General features: G+C 40.1%; 1 protein-coding gene across 4 annotated transcripts in view; it reads left to right on the plus strand.

The window, feature by feature from the left end:
- The window catches only part of CDH13 (cadherin 13), a 786172-nt gene that overhangs the window by 139180 nt on the left and 626728 nt on the right, over nucleotides 1-20264 (plus strand). For all 4 annotated transcript variants that reach the window (XM_073308069.1, XM_073308070.1, XM_073308071.1 and 1 more), the window contains exon 2: nucleotides 8459-8570. In XM_073308069.1, the coding sequence (XP_073164170.1) occupies nucleotides 8459-8570 (112 nt within the window). The remainder of the gene's footprint in view (nucleotides 1-8458; nucleotides 8571-20264) is intronic.

Consider the following 20264-nt stretch of genomic DNA (forward strand, 5'->3'; position numbering starts at 1 on the left):
GTAGTATTTTACTCGTTGAGTAGATTCATTTGCTGATGATGAGTGGCACTTTACCAGATCCATCTGTAAAATGGGGCGAATGATACTGACTGACCTCCTTTAAAATACTTTGAGATGTACTGATGAAAAGCACTATATAAGAGCGAGGTGGTATGACTAGTAGCAGATGATTTATTTTAATGGGACTACTCATGGAGAAAAGCACTCCTCATCACAAGTATCCAGAATCTTGCTCTTTGTTACTAGCCCCTGAGAATATTTAATTAATATGGATGATAATTTTGGTATGGATGTAAGGGTTTGGACAAAGGCTAATCCTGATTCTTTTTGCAAAAACTGCTTGCTACTGTTGTAGCAAAACTTACACTCAGGCCTTAGGCCAGAGTTTCTTCACTATACCTATGTATCCAACTAAGACCTCGGTTATACCAGCCTGCTGAACATCAGTTGACTTCAGTGACAGCTTTTAGGTGCCCAGCACTTTTGAAGATCCGTCCATTTATTTAGCAGCCTATGCTTACAAAATTTTGTAAATTTTGACCTAAAATTCCAGTCTTATTATAAACAATCAGCTAGCATGGACTCCAGGGTACTATTGGGACTTGCATGTATATAGGGGTCCATGTGAAAAGTCTGGTTCTGATGCTGGTTTAACAGCCTTATTTTACTTCCTCTATAGAACTTAAACTTGAGAAGCAAAGTACCTGCCTGTTCAAAAACACTTACCAGTAAATCACTTCTTAAATAATCAAATGAACAAGATTTCCCATGTCGGGGAAGATACACATTTTATTCAATGTGTGATACAACTCTCATAATAAACACTCATTATTTTCTGACCCTTTCCTTTTGAAAGTTCTCTTTGTTAGATAGTCCTCCTAAAGACTTTGTCATATTCTGATTCCAGTTAATGGAAGTCTACTACAGTCATACTTCTTAGTGACAAGAGAACTGAATTCATTTGAGCCAATAAAGTCACTCTAATTTGCATTTTCATAACCCACCCTTCAGTACTCCAAGTGTGACTTTCATTTTTAGGACAGAACTATGCAGTAAATGGATGTGCAGACCCTTTAAAAGGATATTTATCATCCTTGAAGAATCTTATTGCCAAATCTTAATAGCATTTCTTACAACAATGACTTGAATTCACTATCAGATTCAGAGGTAGAGCTGTAGAGGTTTTCAATAGGCTTTTCTGAACCATCTCATGATAAAAAAGAAGGTTAACACCTATTTTTTTCTCTTTCTCACGGACTCACTCACTCCCCTCCTCCCCTCATATTTAAAAAAAACCCAAAACACACCACACGCAATCCACCAATAGGATAGAATTCCAAAAAACAGCATTGCATTTCTTTTAGCCTATATAGGTGAATTTGGTGGTGCTGTGATAATGAAGTATAAATCAGTGCGTAGTTTTACAGTATTATAATGCCTTTGTTAATGACACCAATTTCAGGATGTACGCTGCTAGCTTTTGGATCATTTCCTTCTGTGCCAGTTGCTGTAAAACCACTCAGTGAGGATGTTCAAAAATGTCCGTCAAGTAGCCTGTATCTGGGTAGGTGAAACAATTGTTTGAGGATCTGCTACTTGAAGGCAGTGTCAAAAATCCCATTGTCCAGTCTGATTCAGAATCAGGCCCTTAATTCATAAGAATATTTCCATTATTCGGTTATGGTAACTATCTGTGACAATTTAATTTAATGTAACTATTTCCCTGATCCAAAATGCTATGGGTGAAATCCTGAAGTCAATGGAAAAACTCCCACTGACTTCAGTGGGGCCAGGATTCACCCTCCTTCTGTAGAATGCTGTCAGGCTATGCTACTTATTGCTATTATACCCATTTTTTCTCTCCAATAGACCCTCTTACTAAATATTTCTGCAGGAAAGGGAGAGGTAATAAAATAGAAAAATGCATAATGTCACTATATAAATCCATGGTTCTCCCACACCTTGAACACTGCATGCGGTTCTGCTCACCCCATCTTAGAAAAGATGTACTAGAAATGGAAAAGGTACAGATAAGGGCAACAAAAATGATGAGGAACAGCTTCTATATGAGGAGAGATTAAACAGACTGTGACTATTCAACTTGGAAAAGAGGCAGCTAAGGGGGGACATGATAGAGGTCTATAAAATGATGACTGGTGTAGAGAAAGTAAATAAGGACGTGTTATTCATAACACAAGAACCCAGGGTTACCCAATGAAATTAATAGGCCTCTGTTTGCCAGAAGCCGGGAATGGACAACAGAGGAAGGGTCACTTGGTGATTACCTGTTCTGTTCATTCCCCCTGATGCACCTGGCACTGGCCACTGTTAGAAGACAGGATACTGGGCTAGATGGAGCTTTGGTCTGACCCAGTATGGCCGTTCTTATGTTGAGGCCCTATTTTTGAAGCACCTGTGGAAGGAAGGGGTCTTTAGATTTGGAGTAGCAACTTAGCCAGTTTAATATGTGTAACAACGTATCCATCCCTGATTTTTCATTTTGAGATTAACTCAGTGTTACCAACTCTCGCAGTCTGGAGTTTTTTTCTCACTCCACAGCCCCTGGTGTCATAGTATTATGAGAGAATATATGCAAGAACCTGAGCTTTAATTTGAAAAACAACAAAACAAAACTGGTTTCTAGCTCTCATGATGCCAGAGAAAAGCTAAAAAAGATGAGCTGGGTGTACCCCAGACCTTAAAACAAAGCAAATAGCAGGAGAAAATAAAACCTAAACTTGTATAATTTTCTGAACATCACATGATGTCTTTGGGACTAACTCCTGATTTTTGAAGTCTGGAGGTTGGCAATACTGTCACTTATGCCTGAGTCTCTTTTCCATGTTAACTTTTCCTGTAACTTTATAGGGTTTTATGGTGATTTCTTAGTGTTAAAATTGCTCGCATGGAACCAGAGATAAAATGGGGACCTCCAACTTTACAATATTATCATCCTAATAATCTGAGATTTCTTTGTATTTATATTCGATACAGTTCACCCTAGCCTATGCCCCACTTACGCCCTGTTTGGATATGCCTTGTGTGAGTCTTCTGCATAAGGATGAATTTCAACCCATAAGAACAATGTGAGATGTAATTGGCATTCTGAAGATTAGGGTTTTTTATAATTGGGACTTGATCGATTACACATCAGGCTGACAAATATTCGAGAAGGATTACAGTAGAACAGGTTGAGAACATCACTTCCAAATCTGAGATATGGCTGATCTGATCTGAATGGAATTCCTGTACAACAAGCAGAGAGATCTGATGGTTTGAAAATCTCGTTTTATGTTCTATTTGGGAGCTTGTTTTAGAGGCTAACTTTCCATCAATTGCAGAGAGGCAGAGAAACCCTGTTCTGAGATGAAGTCACGTACAAAGGGTTTCAGTTCAGGTTCCTCATGAATATCTGCTGCGGGAGAGGTATAAAAACTGTCAGAACTGTTTTGCTTAAATGCAATTTTGGTGAAAAATGCTGTTTTGTTGTTTCACGGGGATGTAGCATGGGGATTCCACAACACTTTCCCAGGGAAGGATTTTGGGGTCTGAGAGACTTTGTACTGAGTGGTTACAGCCATGGCCTGGGATGGGCCTGATCCAGAGCAGAGTTGTTCACCCTAGCTCAGTCTGAATCTGGCAGAGTATATAGACACGAACCTGGGCCTCCCATGTCCCACGGCAGTACCCTAGCCACCATGTTCACCAAAACATTAGAAAGGTAGGTTTTTTTTCTTCTGTCCCAATGTGGAATGGACATTCATTTCAGACCCTCAAAATCTGCTGCAAGACGGAATTGTTATCCTCTGGTCAGCTCTGATAAAAAAGTGAGATCCCCTTCTGCTTTCCATTCCATGGTTCTTGTGTGACCAGCTTTCAGGGCAAACACTGAGATCAACCTCGACCTCTAGAATATGTTTGTTGTTTTATTAAGATGTTTAGTAGGCCTAGTACCACCATGGGGAACACAGCTTTATCTACTGACCTTATGACCAAGCTTACTTAGGAGCTAGCTGAACCAGTGACATTTACTTATAAAGACCAGTAGTAAGTTTGCATAGACAAACTGTCAGGATATTAAAAATTGCCTCTTCAATCTTCACATTTTATTAACAAGTAAATTGCACCAGGTGAGACGGTTTGGTTGTATATATGAGTCCATGGGCTCTCTAGAGCTGTGTGATTGAACCCTGCAGTTTGCTTTGCAGGGAATGGTTCACTTCCAAATTGATTTAGGTTGTTATGAGCAAATGGTGTTTGGTGTTCAGTCTTTGAAGGTTGCAGATACTATTTTTCTCAGTAAAAGAATGGGAGACTGACCCCTTCTCAGTTATAGAGCAGTGTACTTTTAGCTTTCGAAATTCTTATCTCTTTGCTTCTTAAATATTATAAGAAGCTCATTGGCTAAAGTCAAAAGCATTTTAGCATGTGCTTAATAAGGGAGGCAAGGAAGGAAGAATCCCATTTCATAAAAAATCTTGAGGTTTCAACATTTAGTTAATACAGCATGGGGACAAAACCATGTTTTGAAATGTTCATTCCAGGTTAGTGCCCTTACCACTGTTCTATTGGCTGTTTTGGGTGGTTCTCTTGTGCTTCTCTTGTTTTGACCAGAAATTCCATCCTGGACCTAAGAAACCTTCCCAATGAAAGTTTCATTGAAACTGATGTATTTCAGCAGAAAGTTTCAGTTTTGATGGTTTTGGTAAAAACATGTTGCCAAAAAATTCTCCACCAGCTTAAGTGCTTTGCTAAAGGGGATGGGTTTGCTGAATTGGAGGCACATATGCCCTTTAATTTGTAAGTATGAACAGCATTTGTGTACCTTCACAGTGTTTTAAAATCTCCTATATGCAAAATAAAATATTTTCTTTGGGAGAAGATACCTGTAAGCATTCAGATGCCAGTTCTACTTTCTTTAAACAGTTAATGATCCAGGAAACTTTTCTTTTTGGACACACACAATTATGAATTCTGTATGGTGCTGAAATTTAGAATATGTTCTGCTTTAAACAATATTCTCTTTTGCTTTCAACGCAAATCTGTACTTGGTTTATTTTTTTGCCAGGGCTTTTCAAAGTGAAGACCTTTAGCAGACAAAATTTTAAGAAGATAGACATTTAGTTCAATAGAAGAATTTTTGTTGCCTGAAAAATACAGTTACAAGAAGGACTGTGCTTCTAAAAGATAATTAATAAAAACCTTCCATGTGATGACAAACTTGACATCTTGTCTAATGTCTGGAAGAGAAGAAAGTGTTTGGAATTGCACAGCTAGAATAAAATGTTCCATTTCACAGCAAGGCCAGGCCTGCATTTTATAATTATTTCAAAGAGATTAAAGGTCACATTCTGTTTGTTAAGTTGACATTACATGAGTCCTGTATACTAGACTTTCAGAAGTGAACTCATGGCATATTTAGATCATCCTGATTTCACAGCAAACACACATTGTCTGAGATTACTGACCTAGATCATATCCAAATCAGTTTTGCAATCCTAATCTATGTTTTCCTAGGCTACAAACTAGAATTCAAGATTCTAGAGGCTAGGCGATCAAGCTAGGACGTACTGCCTCTTTTATGTCCACCACCATGTATTTTTTTAGCAACAAAATCATGTTTGTAATTAATTTTATCTTTATCGTTGAAAATATATGTACTTTATGGGCTATTCTGCCAAACTGGGCTGGTTTTGCAACACTGTATAGTTCACTGTTTGTGTCTTGACACGGGAGTACAGGAAGGAGTGGCACATTTTATTCTGCACTAATTCATGCTGTGTGCAAGCCCATTTGTTGGCATCATGTGCCAACTGGGCCTAATCTTTAAAAATACACTGTTGCAGCTCCCTGCAGAAAATGCATATGCAAAGCTATAATGCCGACAGACCCTGATCGTCATCAGGCAGGATCAAACCTGAGACCTCTGGAGCTTAATGCTTAAGTCTCTTCTGCATGAGCTAAAAGACACATTTCTATTAGCCAAGGCTGTAGCAGGCGTATCACTCTCTAGTTGTTCTAGGTGTTACTACGTGTGACACTTTATCTACATCAAGCTGGCATGGGTTACATGCTTCATTTTCACACACTATTACTGTGGATTTGCATCCGGATGGAGTAGTTGCACATGCAAACGGCTGGTTACATGCATATCTGGCCACTTCTATGAATTAAATAACTAATTTGCAATTTTGAGTGTAGGCTTTGAAAATCTGGACGTTACTGTGTGAATCCTTGGTACAGAAGGACATTGGAGGGCAGAGTGAGGCACTGTGGGACAATTTCTTAGCTGTGTAAATTGGTAAATTTAAAGTCAATGGAGTTATGCTGATTGTCACCTGAGGATCTTGCCCTTTGTTTGCAGGTTGCTGTTTATTAAGAGAAGAAGGGGAAGCAGCAATCGTATGGGAGACATGACAGTGTTGCCAAGTGGCTTAGACTCTGCTTGCTTGTGCTCTCTCTTGGTTTCTTACTTGAACAAAGGGGCAAATGCGGTGCATGTCATTAGGGATGAGAAGTGAGCCCACACTCTGCCAATTGGATTGTCACGAAACGTTCTGGCTATTGCACACAGTGTCTAGCTGGCCTTTTACAGCAAGTGTTTATGTGAAATAGACTGCCCGAGAATCAAGTTTCAATAAGAGCAACTGATATAAGACCAGGTGGGATACCATCCTCCCTGTGCTTTGAAAGACCAAGTAATGTAAAGCCAACAATGACTCTGTAGTGCACCAGGATTTTCTGTATGGAAAGAAAACCTGGGTAGCATTCTGTTTCTTTGACAAGAGCAAACAAGGGATGGCTAAGCGGGGAGCATGCTAGCCTAAGATTGATAATAATAATCACCTGTCCTCTGAACAGAGCAACATGGCAAAGAGGTTTATCTAACAAAGGTAGCACTGAAGGTGATATGCTGGAGGACCCTGTTCTTACTCTATAGGGAGGAGGCTTATTTGCTGAAATAGTGTTAGATCACTGAAAATGATGAGCTTATCTCTCATTGGCAGGTCAAGCATAGTAGGTAGCTACTGAGTATAAGGGCTCTTTCATGAGCATGTCAACATTTATCTTTTTGTACTAATGAAAGTCAAACTTAGCATTTTCTCTTTGGTTACTCTGTTGCCCTTCTCTGGTCTTCCTTTGGGTGTCCAACTGGAGGCATTTTAGGCATGTGTTTAAACTAATGAGAGCTGTAAGTGCTCTGCATCTCTGAATATCAGGACCAGAGGAAATCCCCCAAAGGAGGCCCCAAATGCATTTGGATGCTTATATTTGGGTATGGAAAAGTAGATTTATCCTGCCTGCTACCTTGGATCTGGCTCGTCTTTCTTGTGCTTCATTTAACCCTTAAACTTTCTGTGCCTTTTTTTCTTCTCCACTCTTTCTGTGACTTTTCTACTTGCTCCTCTGCCATGTAAAGCCCACCAAAGAAAATAGCCTTTCAGCTCATTGTCTCTATTCAGTGATAGAACACAAATCTTCTGAAACAGAGATTGGTTGGGAATAGGTACAATGTCAATTTTATTTTGCTTTTACCCTCCCTCCGCTGCCCAGATGTTCCTGTGGTGACAAGGTGCTTTGGTGATCACATACTAACAGTGACACAAGCTGTATTTAACTTTACCCTTCAGATCCATCTACAGAATGATGTACACATTCCATTTTCAGTCTTTCACTGGGGTAAACAACTTTTTGATTGTGGAGAAACCGGACAAACTGTAGCTTTGTGGGGGGTGGGGAATTGACATTTTCCATCTGCTGCAAGAGTTTATACAAAGGAAACTTTTGTGACATGAAACTTTATCCTTGAACAAAAGACTTCTTCACTATCTCAGAGATTTACTAAACTAATCTGAGCTTATAGGCCTTGAGTCAGCAAATAACTTAAGCATACTCCAGCCCTATTTATACTTGCTTATGTCCCATGACTTAAGAAGGACTTCAGAACAGGCTTAACTTTAAGCAGGTGCTTAAGTGTGTTTCTGAATTGAACATTATTAATCTTAGGTACATCTGCACAATGTTGGCCTGGGGCAATGTGGATGGTGGCTCAGGCTAACTGCTCACGTATATGCACCCAGGGTTGGGCAGTATTGTATTCAGGCAGCTAGCCCATGACGCCACACTGCTATTTTCAGTATGCTAGCTTGAGCAGTGCTAGTGTATGTCTGTCTACCCAGACTGGGCTTTACCGCACCAGCTGCAGTGTAGATGTGTCTTTAGACATATTATTTTTTTTGCAACCTTTATATCTGCCTGGGTATATGCTGATTGAAACTTCTCGTGCAAAGCAATGGTTAGAAAGTTGTAAAGGGAAGCTGTGATGTGCTGGATGTGTGGGTGGCTTTTTTTTTTTTTTTTTAAATGAACATTGAGTCCAAACTTGCTAGCATTCACAAAAGCCAAGAAGGTTGGTGAACAAGTGGATATTAAAAGTCCGTTCCCTCTGTTTCCTCAGGTGCTGTTGCTTGTATTTGCAGAAGATTTAGAATGCATCCCTGGATTCCAGCAAAAGGTTTTTCATATTGAACAGCCATCTGAATTCACAGAGGATCAGCCAATTCTGAACTGTAAGAAATGTAATTTTCATATGTAATTTTTGCAAAAATCTGTATTAACCGCAGTCTGAGTGTTTTTGTATCACACTGAATTTATCAGAGTTCTTTCTCCTTATGACATGATTCCAGGAACAGCCTCCACCTGGGTACTACAATAGCTCCTCCCCTCCCCTTAAAATCCTTTATTTATACAGATTTTTGAACTTTGCTATGAATGAGGGTTGGCAAAATTCTGCACATTTATCTGTTGGGGTTTGAATATTTACATGGAAGCTCAGGATCATCCTCTGATTTTATGAACGAGTCACCTCCTGCATTCTTTGCCTTTCCTGCTGTATCAGTACATGACTATATAGAAGGCTCTTGATTGGCATTTCAGTATAAATTCATTCTTCCTCCCTGGTGTGCATCCATCCCAGGAGCCTGACCCAAAGCTCATTGAAATCAACGAGAGTCTTTCCATAAAATTTAGTAGGCTTTGGATCAGGCCTGAGTTTCAAAAAGTTATTACCATCTCTTCTGTGATCTAAGCAGTTGATCTGGGTGGTCCAGTCCCCTTTCCAATGGACAGGTGTCCATATCACAAAAACTACCACCAGAGCTGAGCTGGCATTGATTCTTGGCATCGTACACTCTACGCAGACAGGCCGAAAATTGAATGGGCCATGGAGATATAACTCTTCTTTCAAGAGTTTGTCTTTCCAGGTACATTAATGATGCAATGTTGCAACGCTTGCACTGCTGTTGTTCATTATGTAGTGGGACCTGTTCTGAGGATGTGAGACTTCAAGGCTGTCAGCCTAATATGGTACCTAAAGTGAGCTTTAAATATTGATAATTTTCAAAAGAAATTTCAACAGGGTTTGTGAAAAAACCTGCGTTTTCCCCACATAATTCATGTTGTTTAGTAGCCTTTTCATGTGACCACATTTGGTTCAAGAGCTGAAATTAACAGTTCATATGTAATAACATTTATGTGAAAGTAAGGTTCAGAGTTTGGATCAAAAATACAAAGCAATAAAATTCAATTTAAGGAATACCTTTTCTCTCTCCATCCCCTACTTATTTAAGATTATATTGTGAGTGAAAGTATTTGCTCTGTTTTGCAGTTTATATCAAAACTCAGATACACGTGTGGTTAAATATTTGGCTACATGTGTTTGTTCTCCCTGTGTGCTGTCCCAGCTCTGCATAGACAGTTGGCACAGCAGACCTTGAGCGAACCGCCCAATGACCACAAGAGCCGTTAAGGTACGAAGGCACCCGGCCAGGTTTATTGTTGACAAAGCATAGTATTAGCACCTGGCAGACTCTACGAGGATACTAAGACATGTATGCCCGTGACAATGGACGCAGCTCAGTCAGTGGCGGGACTTTCCATGGCTGGCCAAGATACTCCCTCTGAGATACATCTTTATACCCTGATATAAACAAGTTACGTACTGTCAGCCTGACCTTATGTTTTAGGAAGGGTCGGTGTGTTTCTGTTATCCTTGGGGAATGTACCATCCTTGATATTGGGATGTTCTGATACCACTTGATAGTGGGATGTGTTTGTGTCAATACTCTGTACTTAGCACCTCTTAGGAATGTGTACTTCTGCAATATCAGTCCTGTTCTTGCCAGATTTTGTGAGCAGGTCCTGCCTCATACCAGGCCTGTGATACAAGGGCTTATGTCTCAGGCTCTCTTTCTACTGCAACATGTACTACAATTTTGTCACCGGGGCCAACTGAAGTCAAAGGAAAGACTCCCATTGACTTCAGTGAGCTTTGGATTGGATCCAGATTTAGGGTCACCTTTTCTAAAGCACTTTGGAGACTTAAAGCACTTGAGCACTTAGGTCCCTAAGTTCCATCTCCAAAAGTGACGTAGGCAGTACATTGTATTGACTTTCAATGTGATTTGGGCTCCTAGGTGCCTAAGTTGAAGCTGGAACATAGCATCCTAAGTTACTTAGGCATTTTTGAAAATGTTGCCATTATGCACTAAAATGTGTTGCCAGATTTTCAGAGGTGCTAAGCACCTTTTGGATTCCATAGAGTTCAGTTGTTCGTTTTCTTTAAAAGAAGACCAGCAATTTGTTGAACAGACATAGCAGCCAGACAGCATGTGTTTTAAGCACATAATGTTGGGGGTTTCATGGCCTCAAAGGATAAAAATGTTCTCCTGTTAAAATTTAGTTAAATGCAAATAACTTTTATTGTCTCTCTCTTTGGCTGTACCTGAGTACTTTGATGCCTTAGCATGTCTGTCCAAATCTCTTGCTGATTTGTCCTCGGTCTGTTCAGCAGCATAAAGGACAAACTGTTTAAGCCATTGTTGATTTGACTACATTGTGGTCACCCAGCAAATTGCACGGGTGTGAAACTGACACAATAATTAAGACATTATTAATTTTAAGAGGGGGAAGAGCAGGAGGGAAAACCATCTCAAAACAATCTTGGGAATTAAATTATTTTAATAATCAGATGCTAAATTGGCCTAATACATAACATGCGACAAAGACAGCTTGTCAATGTGCAAGTCTAGCGAACTCAATCACTCATAAGCAGTGTGTCCTGGATGTGACAATATTAAACCTGTGCATAGTCTTTTCAGTCTTGTCTTCAGTGGAATCAATATTTTTAATTGTGCCTGTTTAAATACACTTTGCATGCTGTTGCATTATTTTTATACGCATTACTCAACAGCAGTATAATTTAACAGTTGTATCTGAATGTGAGGCCTACCATGAGTATGTAAATTAATAGAGCCAGTATGCAAAGCAGGTCTATAACGGTGATTGCTTTTGTAGTCTTCAATAAACCAAGCCGATTTTAATTCTCCACTGAAGAGCAGGGAAACAATCATATTTGTTTTTTTGATCTTTTTAATTTCAACAAGAACATACTGTATATTCCATTGCCAGTGTTTCCTCCAGTAATTAAATATGGGTTATAGTTGTTTCGTATGTATTTACTAGTTGGTCATAAATGCAGCTATATTCATTATACATGAAACTTATTGAAAAAAAAGAGACCAAAGCGAGAGCCATTTATTTCTTTTTTTATTTGCATGCGTTCTGGCAGTAAAAAAGTTATTTCACATATTCAGCAAACCTTTAAATACCTTCAGTGAAGAAATACAATCAACTGAAGCATAGGACTCTGAAGAAAATAATATACAACAAAAGAACCACTGCAACTTTCAACCTACGTGGGAACTATTTTAGGAGGTTGACAAAGGTAAGTATATTTACATACAGAATATATAAAAGATGAACCAAGGACAAATGAAAGGCAACGTGGAATGGAGAGATCAACAGAGCTCGGCAAAGACTTCTAGGGTTGGTCTGCAGCTAATCTAGGTGAATCCACTCTAGCCTTAGAATTTATTATGAATTCAACAAAAATAATGTTTAGAAAATACCCTACTCTAAGGAAGATGTGGAAGGCAGGAATAAGAGACACTGAGATTTTCTGGAAATGTGGCAGATAAGATCTGAAGGGTTACTCTTGGTAGCAGTTCCTCAGTTGCAATCAGGCTTCCTGAAAAGTGCAGGGACGAAAGCCTAGCCCCACTGAAATCAATAGGAGCATCGGGGCTCTTGCCTTGGGCATAGGTGCCGACTTCTGCTGGTGCCGGTGGGTGCTCGACGCCACTCTGCCCCTGGCCTGGCCCCGTCCCCACCCCAACCCGCCCCCTCCCACCCCTGCCCTGCCCTGCCCCCATTCCAACCCCTTCCCCAAAGTCTGCACCCCAACTCTGCCCCCTCATTGCCCCTATTCGACTCCTTCCCCAAATCCCCGCTGCAGCCCCGCCTCTTCCCCGCCTCCTCCCCTGAGTGTGCTGCATTCCCGCTCCTCCCCCTCCCTCCTGAAGCTTGTTACACTGAGAAACAGCTGTTTTGCGGCAGCAAGCGCTGGGAGGGAGGTGGAGGAGCAGGGACGTGGCACGCTCAGGGGAAGAGGCAGAGGTGAAGTGGGGTGGGGAGGGGAGCTTGGCTGCCGGAGGGTGCAGAGCACCCCCTAATTTTCCCCTTCGGTGCTCCAGCCCTGCAGCACCCATGGAGTCAGCTCCTATGGCCTTGGGAACGGGCTTCTTCCAGAGTTTCACCAAAGCCTGGGTTTGGTCAACTTCAGGGTACACCTGAAAATTCTTCAGTTCAATCTTCAATGAGGCCTCGAGTTAGAAATCTTTTACCATCAATGCAGATGCTAGCATTTTTTTGGTCATTTGTGAGTGTTCCGATAGAGACAAATATTTTTAGTGTTCATTTTCGTTATGGCATGCCCAGAGAACATGGCAGTGGGTGTAATGTGTAGAAACACTTGAATATGAATATATCGAGTCAAATTCAGCCTTGATGTAATCCTTCTGTAATGCAAATGGCTAATAAGAATAATTGAGGTTTTGTGATAACAATGAATTAGACAACATGGTCTAGTTCAGGGCGTTCAAGAAGTTATTCCAAACCCCTTTCTCACCCTTAAAGGGGTTCCACGTGCATTGGATCCTATGAGTGAAAATCTATTGTGTGTCATTTTGCATTAGCTTGCTCTGACCATTGGTGTAGAATACAAAGTTGCTGTGTTTAGAAATGAGCTGAAGAAGAGCTGTATGGAAGCTATAAATGGAAGGCACAGTGAGAGAAGGAGGGGGGTTGCAGTCAGGAAAAATGCGAGGCAGAGTAGATATATACATGCATGCAGCTGATAATGAGATTAGTATGTGCTGGACAGTGATGGTATGTCTGTACTTGGAGCTGGGGGTGTGATTCCCAGCTTGCATAGACACACTCATGCTAGCTCTCATCGAGTTAGTGCACTAAAAATGATAGCGTATGGTATGTCTGTACTTGGAGCTAGGCGTGTGATTCCCAGCTCGCATAGGCCTCCTCATGCTAGCTCTTATCAAGCTAGCATGCTATTAACAGTGGTGTAGCCAGTGTCACACTGGCAGCACCGAGCAGTGGAACGGGCTAGGTGTGCTGAGTACGTACCCATGGGGTTCAGGAGCGTTTGTACTCTGCATGGCTAGTTCATGCCACCGCTTGCCGCTGCCCATGCTACCCTGGCTACACTACTGTTTATAGCATGCTAGCTTGATAAGAGCTAGGAATCACACGCCTAGCTTATAGCATACATATGCCGATGAGTAGCCTAAGAAGCCACTGGCTGACAATAGCTGAATAGCTGAGCTTTACTCTCCCTCCCATTCCTCAATGGAGGCAGGATTTTGGAAGCATGTTGCATAGCACCCATCCACTCTCCCCTCCCAGTAGTAGAGGGGGTTGGGGGGTGGGGAAGGAGGTTTAGTGCTGCCAGTTCTCACAATTTTATTGTGAGCCTTGTGATATTTAGTGCTTTTCTTTAACCCCAGGTTCCTGGAGTCCTGGGATTACGTCCAACTCAGTTTTCATTAAAACAACAAATTATGTTTCTACCCTTCCGTGTTGGAGAAAAGCGGGAACACAAATTCATTGTTAAGGCTCAGAAACCCCGCAAAAAACAAATGAAAAGAAACCAAACTGATTTTTTTTAAAAAAAACAAAACTCATGATTCTAGGTAGGTGGGTGGACAACACTCATGATTTTAGAAGTAAAAAATGGACACAACAGGCCAATTAGTGTAGCTGTAGGAACTTCTTTGATCAGACAAGCTAGGGACCTACTGAAATTGTATTGCTTCCTACTTCCCTATTCACTGCTGTCTCCATTTCAAACTGCTGTTTAAGGTTCACTAAAGAAATCAGTTTGTTTCCTATTCTGAGGAAACCAGGTGGACTTGTGCCTAGACTATCATTTGCCCCTAGGATTAGGCAGCAGGCTTGTTTTTCCTAAACAATTTTGCTTTCAACTTTTTGTTCATTGACTATAACTACTACACATGTTCTGTTGCATACCCATGACCTCCTTTCCATTAGTTTCCTGAAGATCCTATTGTTGTTTCTTAGCTGTCATCCTTTGTACTCCAGTGGAACTGTTTTTTTTTAAATTGATTTTATCATTACATTTCACTTAATGGCCACCTCCACCCTTCCTTACACCTTTTTGTTTTCCTAATCCCCGTTTTTTATTCAATACGCATTCCTATAGAACTGTTTTCAGATTAGCAACCGTGTTAGTCTGTATCCGCAAAAAGACAAGGAGGACTTGTGGCACCTTAGAGACTAACACGTTTATTTGAGCATAAGCTTTCATGAACTACAGGTCACTTCATCGGATGCATGCAGTGGAAAATACAGTAGGGAGATTTTTATATACACAGAGAACATGAAACAATGGGTGTTACCATTATCAATGGGTGTTACCATTATCATTACCAGTATCAAGAGTGATCAGGTAAGGTGAGCTATTACCAGCAGGAGAGCGGGGGGAAGAGGGGACCTTTTCTAGTGATATTCAAGGTGTTTCATGTTCTCTGTGTATATAAAATCTCCCCACTGTATTTTCCACTGCATGCATCCGATGAAGTGAGCTGTAGCTCACAAAAGCTTATGCTCAAATAAATGTGTTAGTCTCTAAGGTGCCACAAGTCCTCCTTTTCTTTATTCCTATAGAACTGTTTCTGATCAAACCCTAAATCTCTCTTCCTTCGTATCTAAGTATCCCTTGTTCTACTCCCCTCTTTCCCTATCCTTTTTTTCTTAAGATCATTTTTTAAGACGCTGTCGTGTTCAAAACATTGCATCTAACTTTCTGTTCAGCATGAATTCAAGGGGATTTTTATATTTTAGCATCTGTAGCATAATGGAAAAAATACTTTTCAAAGAGTCATAACTTTGGCAAAAATAGCTATTTCAGATTAAGACTTTCCATAGGCAGCCTCAGGGTGAATTTTTGGGTCAGAGTTTGATTTAGCCAGATTTTCATTTTTTTCTGATCACAGGAAATGTGGTTTATTTAATTGCTTCAGTGGGGACGAGAATATTAGAATGCAATTCTTAAGTCCACATTGGCTGTGTTTTTAAAATTCACCATCTGACACATTGTTCATACTTCGGTTTGAGGAATCGCTGTGCATATTTTGGGCTAAGGTGTGGTCCCACGTGGCATGCCGATGAGGAGCCCAGTTGAATAACAGGAAGTTTCTCCTTCAACATGTTACACTGAAGGGGAAGTAAACTGCTATATCACTTTAAGGGGCACAGCCTGGGTGGGAGGGTTCCACCTATGCCCTGGACTCTCGTTGGTGAGTTTCTTCAGAAGTCATAACTGCGAACTCTTATAACTTACTCCCTCCGCTCCTGCTCGGTGTCTGTGTAGGTTCAGCCACAACTGAGTCCTTAAAAAGCACAGATATACTACATGGATAATGATAGTTGACTGAAGATATAATACTGAACAGTTGTTTTTTGCTTTTGCCCATAACTTGAGCTAGAATGCTAGTCTTACTTTGAACTGGGTGGATAGATGCTCACCTTACTGGGCAATACCATCGATTGATAGTTTTCTTTGTAGTTTTGTGAATCTGTTCTTCAGATAACATCAGGAGAGTTGCAATGTCCTAGGACAATGCTCTGCTATCAAACAGGCAAGACTGCATTTTCCTTGATCAGGTGATAAGTGACTTATTTTAAATAGGTTTCAGAGTAGCAGCCATGTTAGCCTGTATTCACAAAAAGAAAAGGAGGACTTGTGGCATGTTAGAGACAATTTGTTAGTCTCTAAGGTGCCACAAGTCCTCCTTTTCTTTTTACTTTAAATACAGTATTTAGACATTGCTGGATCATTTGCGGCCTTCAAATGCTTCCCTTCTGCAATCTCTTTTTTAGTCAAGCTGAGCTGGCAGGTCACTGCCAGTGACAATGCTCCATCATGCAGTGATGACAGAGATTCCTAACCAGCCCCATCATATGTGGAATGTAATTGTGTTACATTAATCATGTTTATACTTCACATACATGACTCGTGGCTTTTTTGAGGTATTTTTAATGGACAATAAATCAAATAGTACACATGAAAAATGAAGGCAATTAAGAAAGAGGCTTTGGGTGATGTGCCTTGCATGCTAAACTAGGAAATACGTTGGTAGTGATTTAAATGTCAAAACAAAAGCAGTGTTGACCCTTACTTGAAAAGATTTAATTTGGATGTTAATTAATGGCTGACCTCTTCTGTCTCTTGCATGATGGATTGCATGTTTTCAGAGCTTGGGATACTTCAGGATCAGGGCTTTGTCTGTCCATATTCAGGCACTTTTTCATTCCAACTGAAACTTTCCTTTCCATCTGCATTGGCATTCTTAGCTTTGTTTACTTATATGGTGGGAGATTTATTAACCAATTAATCATAGATACTTAAAGGTGTGTCTGCAGTTCAGCAAAGCTGCCCCTTTCAGCGAGGTTTCATGTGTCGTTCAAGTTTCAGGTGACATTCTCATTGCCTACAGCAGTGAAAAGCACTGACGAACATCCCTGTTATTGAAGTAATTCCATGTATGGAGACGCAGCTTGTATTGATTTCATGCCACCACAGAACATTTCCTAGTGATTTCCAGAACCAGCAGTTGTAGTTCTAGTAGGAGGTTTTCAGTGAGATGGTACCACTGCAAATGAAAGAACAATTTGGGCCAACAATTTCATACATAGCAAACTGTCTGCAGAGTTGTACATGATCAAGAAATTCAACTAATCAGGCCATGGTGGAACAAATATATGTAAATTACATCTGAATGCCAAATAACAGATGTTTAGTTCACTTTAGACTTATATGACAGCATTTCTTTTTAACTCTATATGTGAACTGTTACGAATGTTAGTTTCACTTATTACAGTCTGAAGATATATGTGGAAAACATGGAAAAACATGGCATGTTCATTATACCGGGTAAGATGTGGCTGCTATCTCCATACAGGTTCTATAATGGGACAATTGGCAGCGTATATAGATAGAGCATCCCACCCGCTAGTGACCATGCCATATTTTTCCAAATTGTCTACATACATGTTGCCTAACTCCTATTACTTTCAATGGGCATTAGGTGCCTAACTGCTGTGGATGTGCCTTTGAAAGAACAGTCTGTCCTTTTGACATGGACTGTATAACAAATGTATAGATGTGGATAATGTATATGAGGACAATACATATATCTCTATATAAGTAAAATAGAAATAATCTGTGTTTGTATGTATGTACAGCTGTATCTAGAGACAGATCTATATTTAAGTGCACAAAAATATTGTATCATCTTCTAAGCTGGCTTCAGACATGATCAAAACAAAAGATAATATGACTAGTGATTGCCAGGTGGCCAGACAGTTGCCTACCCAACTGTGCATGTCAGCTTATTAACAGGGCCTAGGGGAAAATGAATTTTAATATAGACTTTGTTTGATTTTTATGCATATACATTTCATTTAACTAAAAAAAGAATGTTCAAAAAGGAGGTAGCATATAATTGTGAACAATGTGAAAGAACTAATTAGTCGCTGAAAACCAGCTCTGGGGTTGAGTCAAAACCTCACAGGGGTATAGTCACTGCTTTTTTTTTTTTTGGAAGTAGCAACACAGCTCTTGAATTGACGAACAACCGAGAGAAAGCTCTATATAGTAACATGAGATCTTTTCATCTCTTCATCAGGTTTTATAATCTTTGTGAGGAGCACAAAATCAAACCATAAACCAGAATGTGTGCATCACCTGTTTCTCAATTACCCCACAACCCATGCATAAATAAAGGTGATTTGTTTGGGACAGAGTGCTCCATTAACCTTTGGGTTATGAATTTAGATGAATGCAAGGTAGTAAATTACTTGGTTTGAGATGAAGTTTGTTTCTATAGACTTGGCAGGAATCATCCTCATTTGTAGATAACACTTCCGTGAAATATTTCAGGGCTTTGGTTGGTTGAAGTAGGCCAGCTGTTGTTCTAATAGCCTAAATCAATGACCAACTGCTCCATATTAGCAGGTACGTCAGTTGCTCAGTGCAGTGGAAACCTCATATTAATTATGTTTTAAGGTACTTCTAATGGGAGATTTTTCTTTTTATGTCCAGTTGGCACTTCCAAATCAAATATCAAATTAATTTATGTTATCCACCAAACTGATTTCCAGTATTATCAACCTGATTTGCCGCATAGGGTCTGATAGTATCTTGCAGGCTCTTCCTCTCTAGGTAAATAGGACATATCTAAAGGCCAAATTGTTTGTAGCCTTTGTAGAAATGTATATGGTTTATCATTTGACCAGCAAACTATCGGACACAATTAGCCTAAAAACTAACTTATTTAAAAGGGACATCAGCCTGGTCTTACGGTGGGGTCCCTCAGGCTGGGTTACGCCTGTGCAGGTGGTGTCCTTCCACATTCTAGCCAATTGCATCCCCTGTTTATTAGGAGAGCATCTATTGGTGAGGGCTACTGAGTAGCACTGGGATTGTCCAACAGACACTATACCATGGGAGAGAGACTAGCATAAAAAAATAGCTTTGGGAGGGAAGAAGGCCTCTTTCCTCAATTGTAAAGAATTCATCTACCAACAATCTGGTCCAAACGGTCAGAAAATGTTGACTCCTTTCAAGTATGGAGGTGTTGTTGGGATACTCATGGACTAAGGCGGGTATTTCACGGTGCCGGGTGCATTTCCCGTAAGTACTATGAACTGTAACATGATGGTTCCCACTGGATTGTCCCACCACAGATTGTCCCACTGTGGTGTGTTCAGCTGCCATATGAGACATTAGCTGTGGTATGCAAAGACCATTGGCTCTGCTAAGTCAATTTTTGAAGCTCCACAACTCATAGTTTTTGTATTTCTGGAGATGATATCTCTGATATTTTAATTTTAGGATTTTTGTAAATTCACCCTTCAAAGGAACCAGTGGATAGATAGTGGACTTTCCATTAAATTTTCAAAGCAGTGTGCAGAGATTTAACAGGGATTAGTGGGAGTTTCTGATGCCGAATCCCTCTGTAAATATAGGAGTTTTCATGATTCCTCATCTAAAGTTAACAATATTTTCAGGCACATTGGGGTGCTCAGAAATAATAGTGATCATCTAGTTCACTTTGTTTATGATCTCTCTCTGCTCAACCAAAACAAATTATTGAGATCATCTTTGGCTTTTCTAAGATGATTAAATTTAAATTTAAAATAACTCAAAAATATCCCTTCCTTTTAAAATAAACTTTCCTTTTTCAGCTTGCCAACATTTAAAAACAACCACAACAATCTGCTTTCCTGGACAGGACATTCTCTGTCTGTAAAGATCTGTTATTTCTTTAGTGCATACATTCCCCAATCCAGAAACAGGATTCCTGTTTCTATATGTGTCACTTAGCTGACTTTCTGTCTCTCTTGATTTATGTTTGGGAAAGGAATTTCATAGGGTCCTTGTTGACATTCACTAAGTTGAACACTTATTTTTTTTCTTGTTGCAAGCCGGTGTTCATACCATGGAGGTAAGACACTACACCTCATCCATCCCCTCTGAACTTGCCATCTGGTAACAAGCAGGGAAGAGTAAACAGGCAGAATTTTATAGATTGTTTTTCAAAAACAGAGCCACTTTGGTATGCCATTCTGAATGCTAGCATATCTCTTATACCCATCTGTACTTACTAGGTACAGTAGTTTACTGAAGGTGGGCTAGCGTAGCAATAAGCAATGCATACTGAACCTTATTATGTGACATTGGTATGAACTAGAGCTGGTCAGGAAAAAAAAATCTTGAGAGAAATTTTGACTTTTTTGGGGGGAAAACTCTAAATTTTTCAGCT

Source organism: Lepidochelys kempii, chromosome 12, assembly GCF_965140285.1.
Source record: "Lepidochelys kempii isolate rLepKem1 chromosome 12, rLepKem1.hap1, whole genome shotgun sequence".
NCBI lineage: Eukaryota > Metazoa > Chordata > Testudines > Cheloniidae > Lepidochelys > Lepidochelys kempii.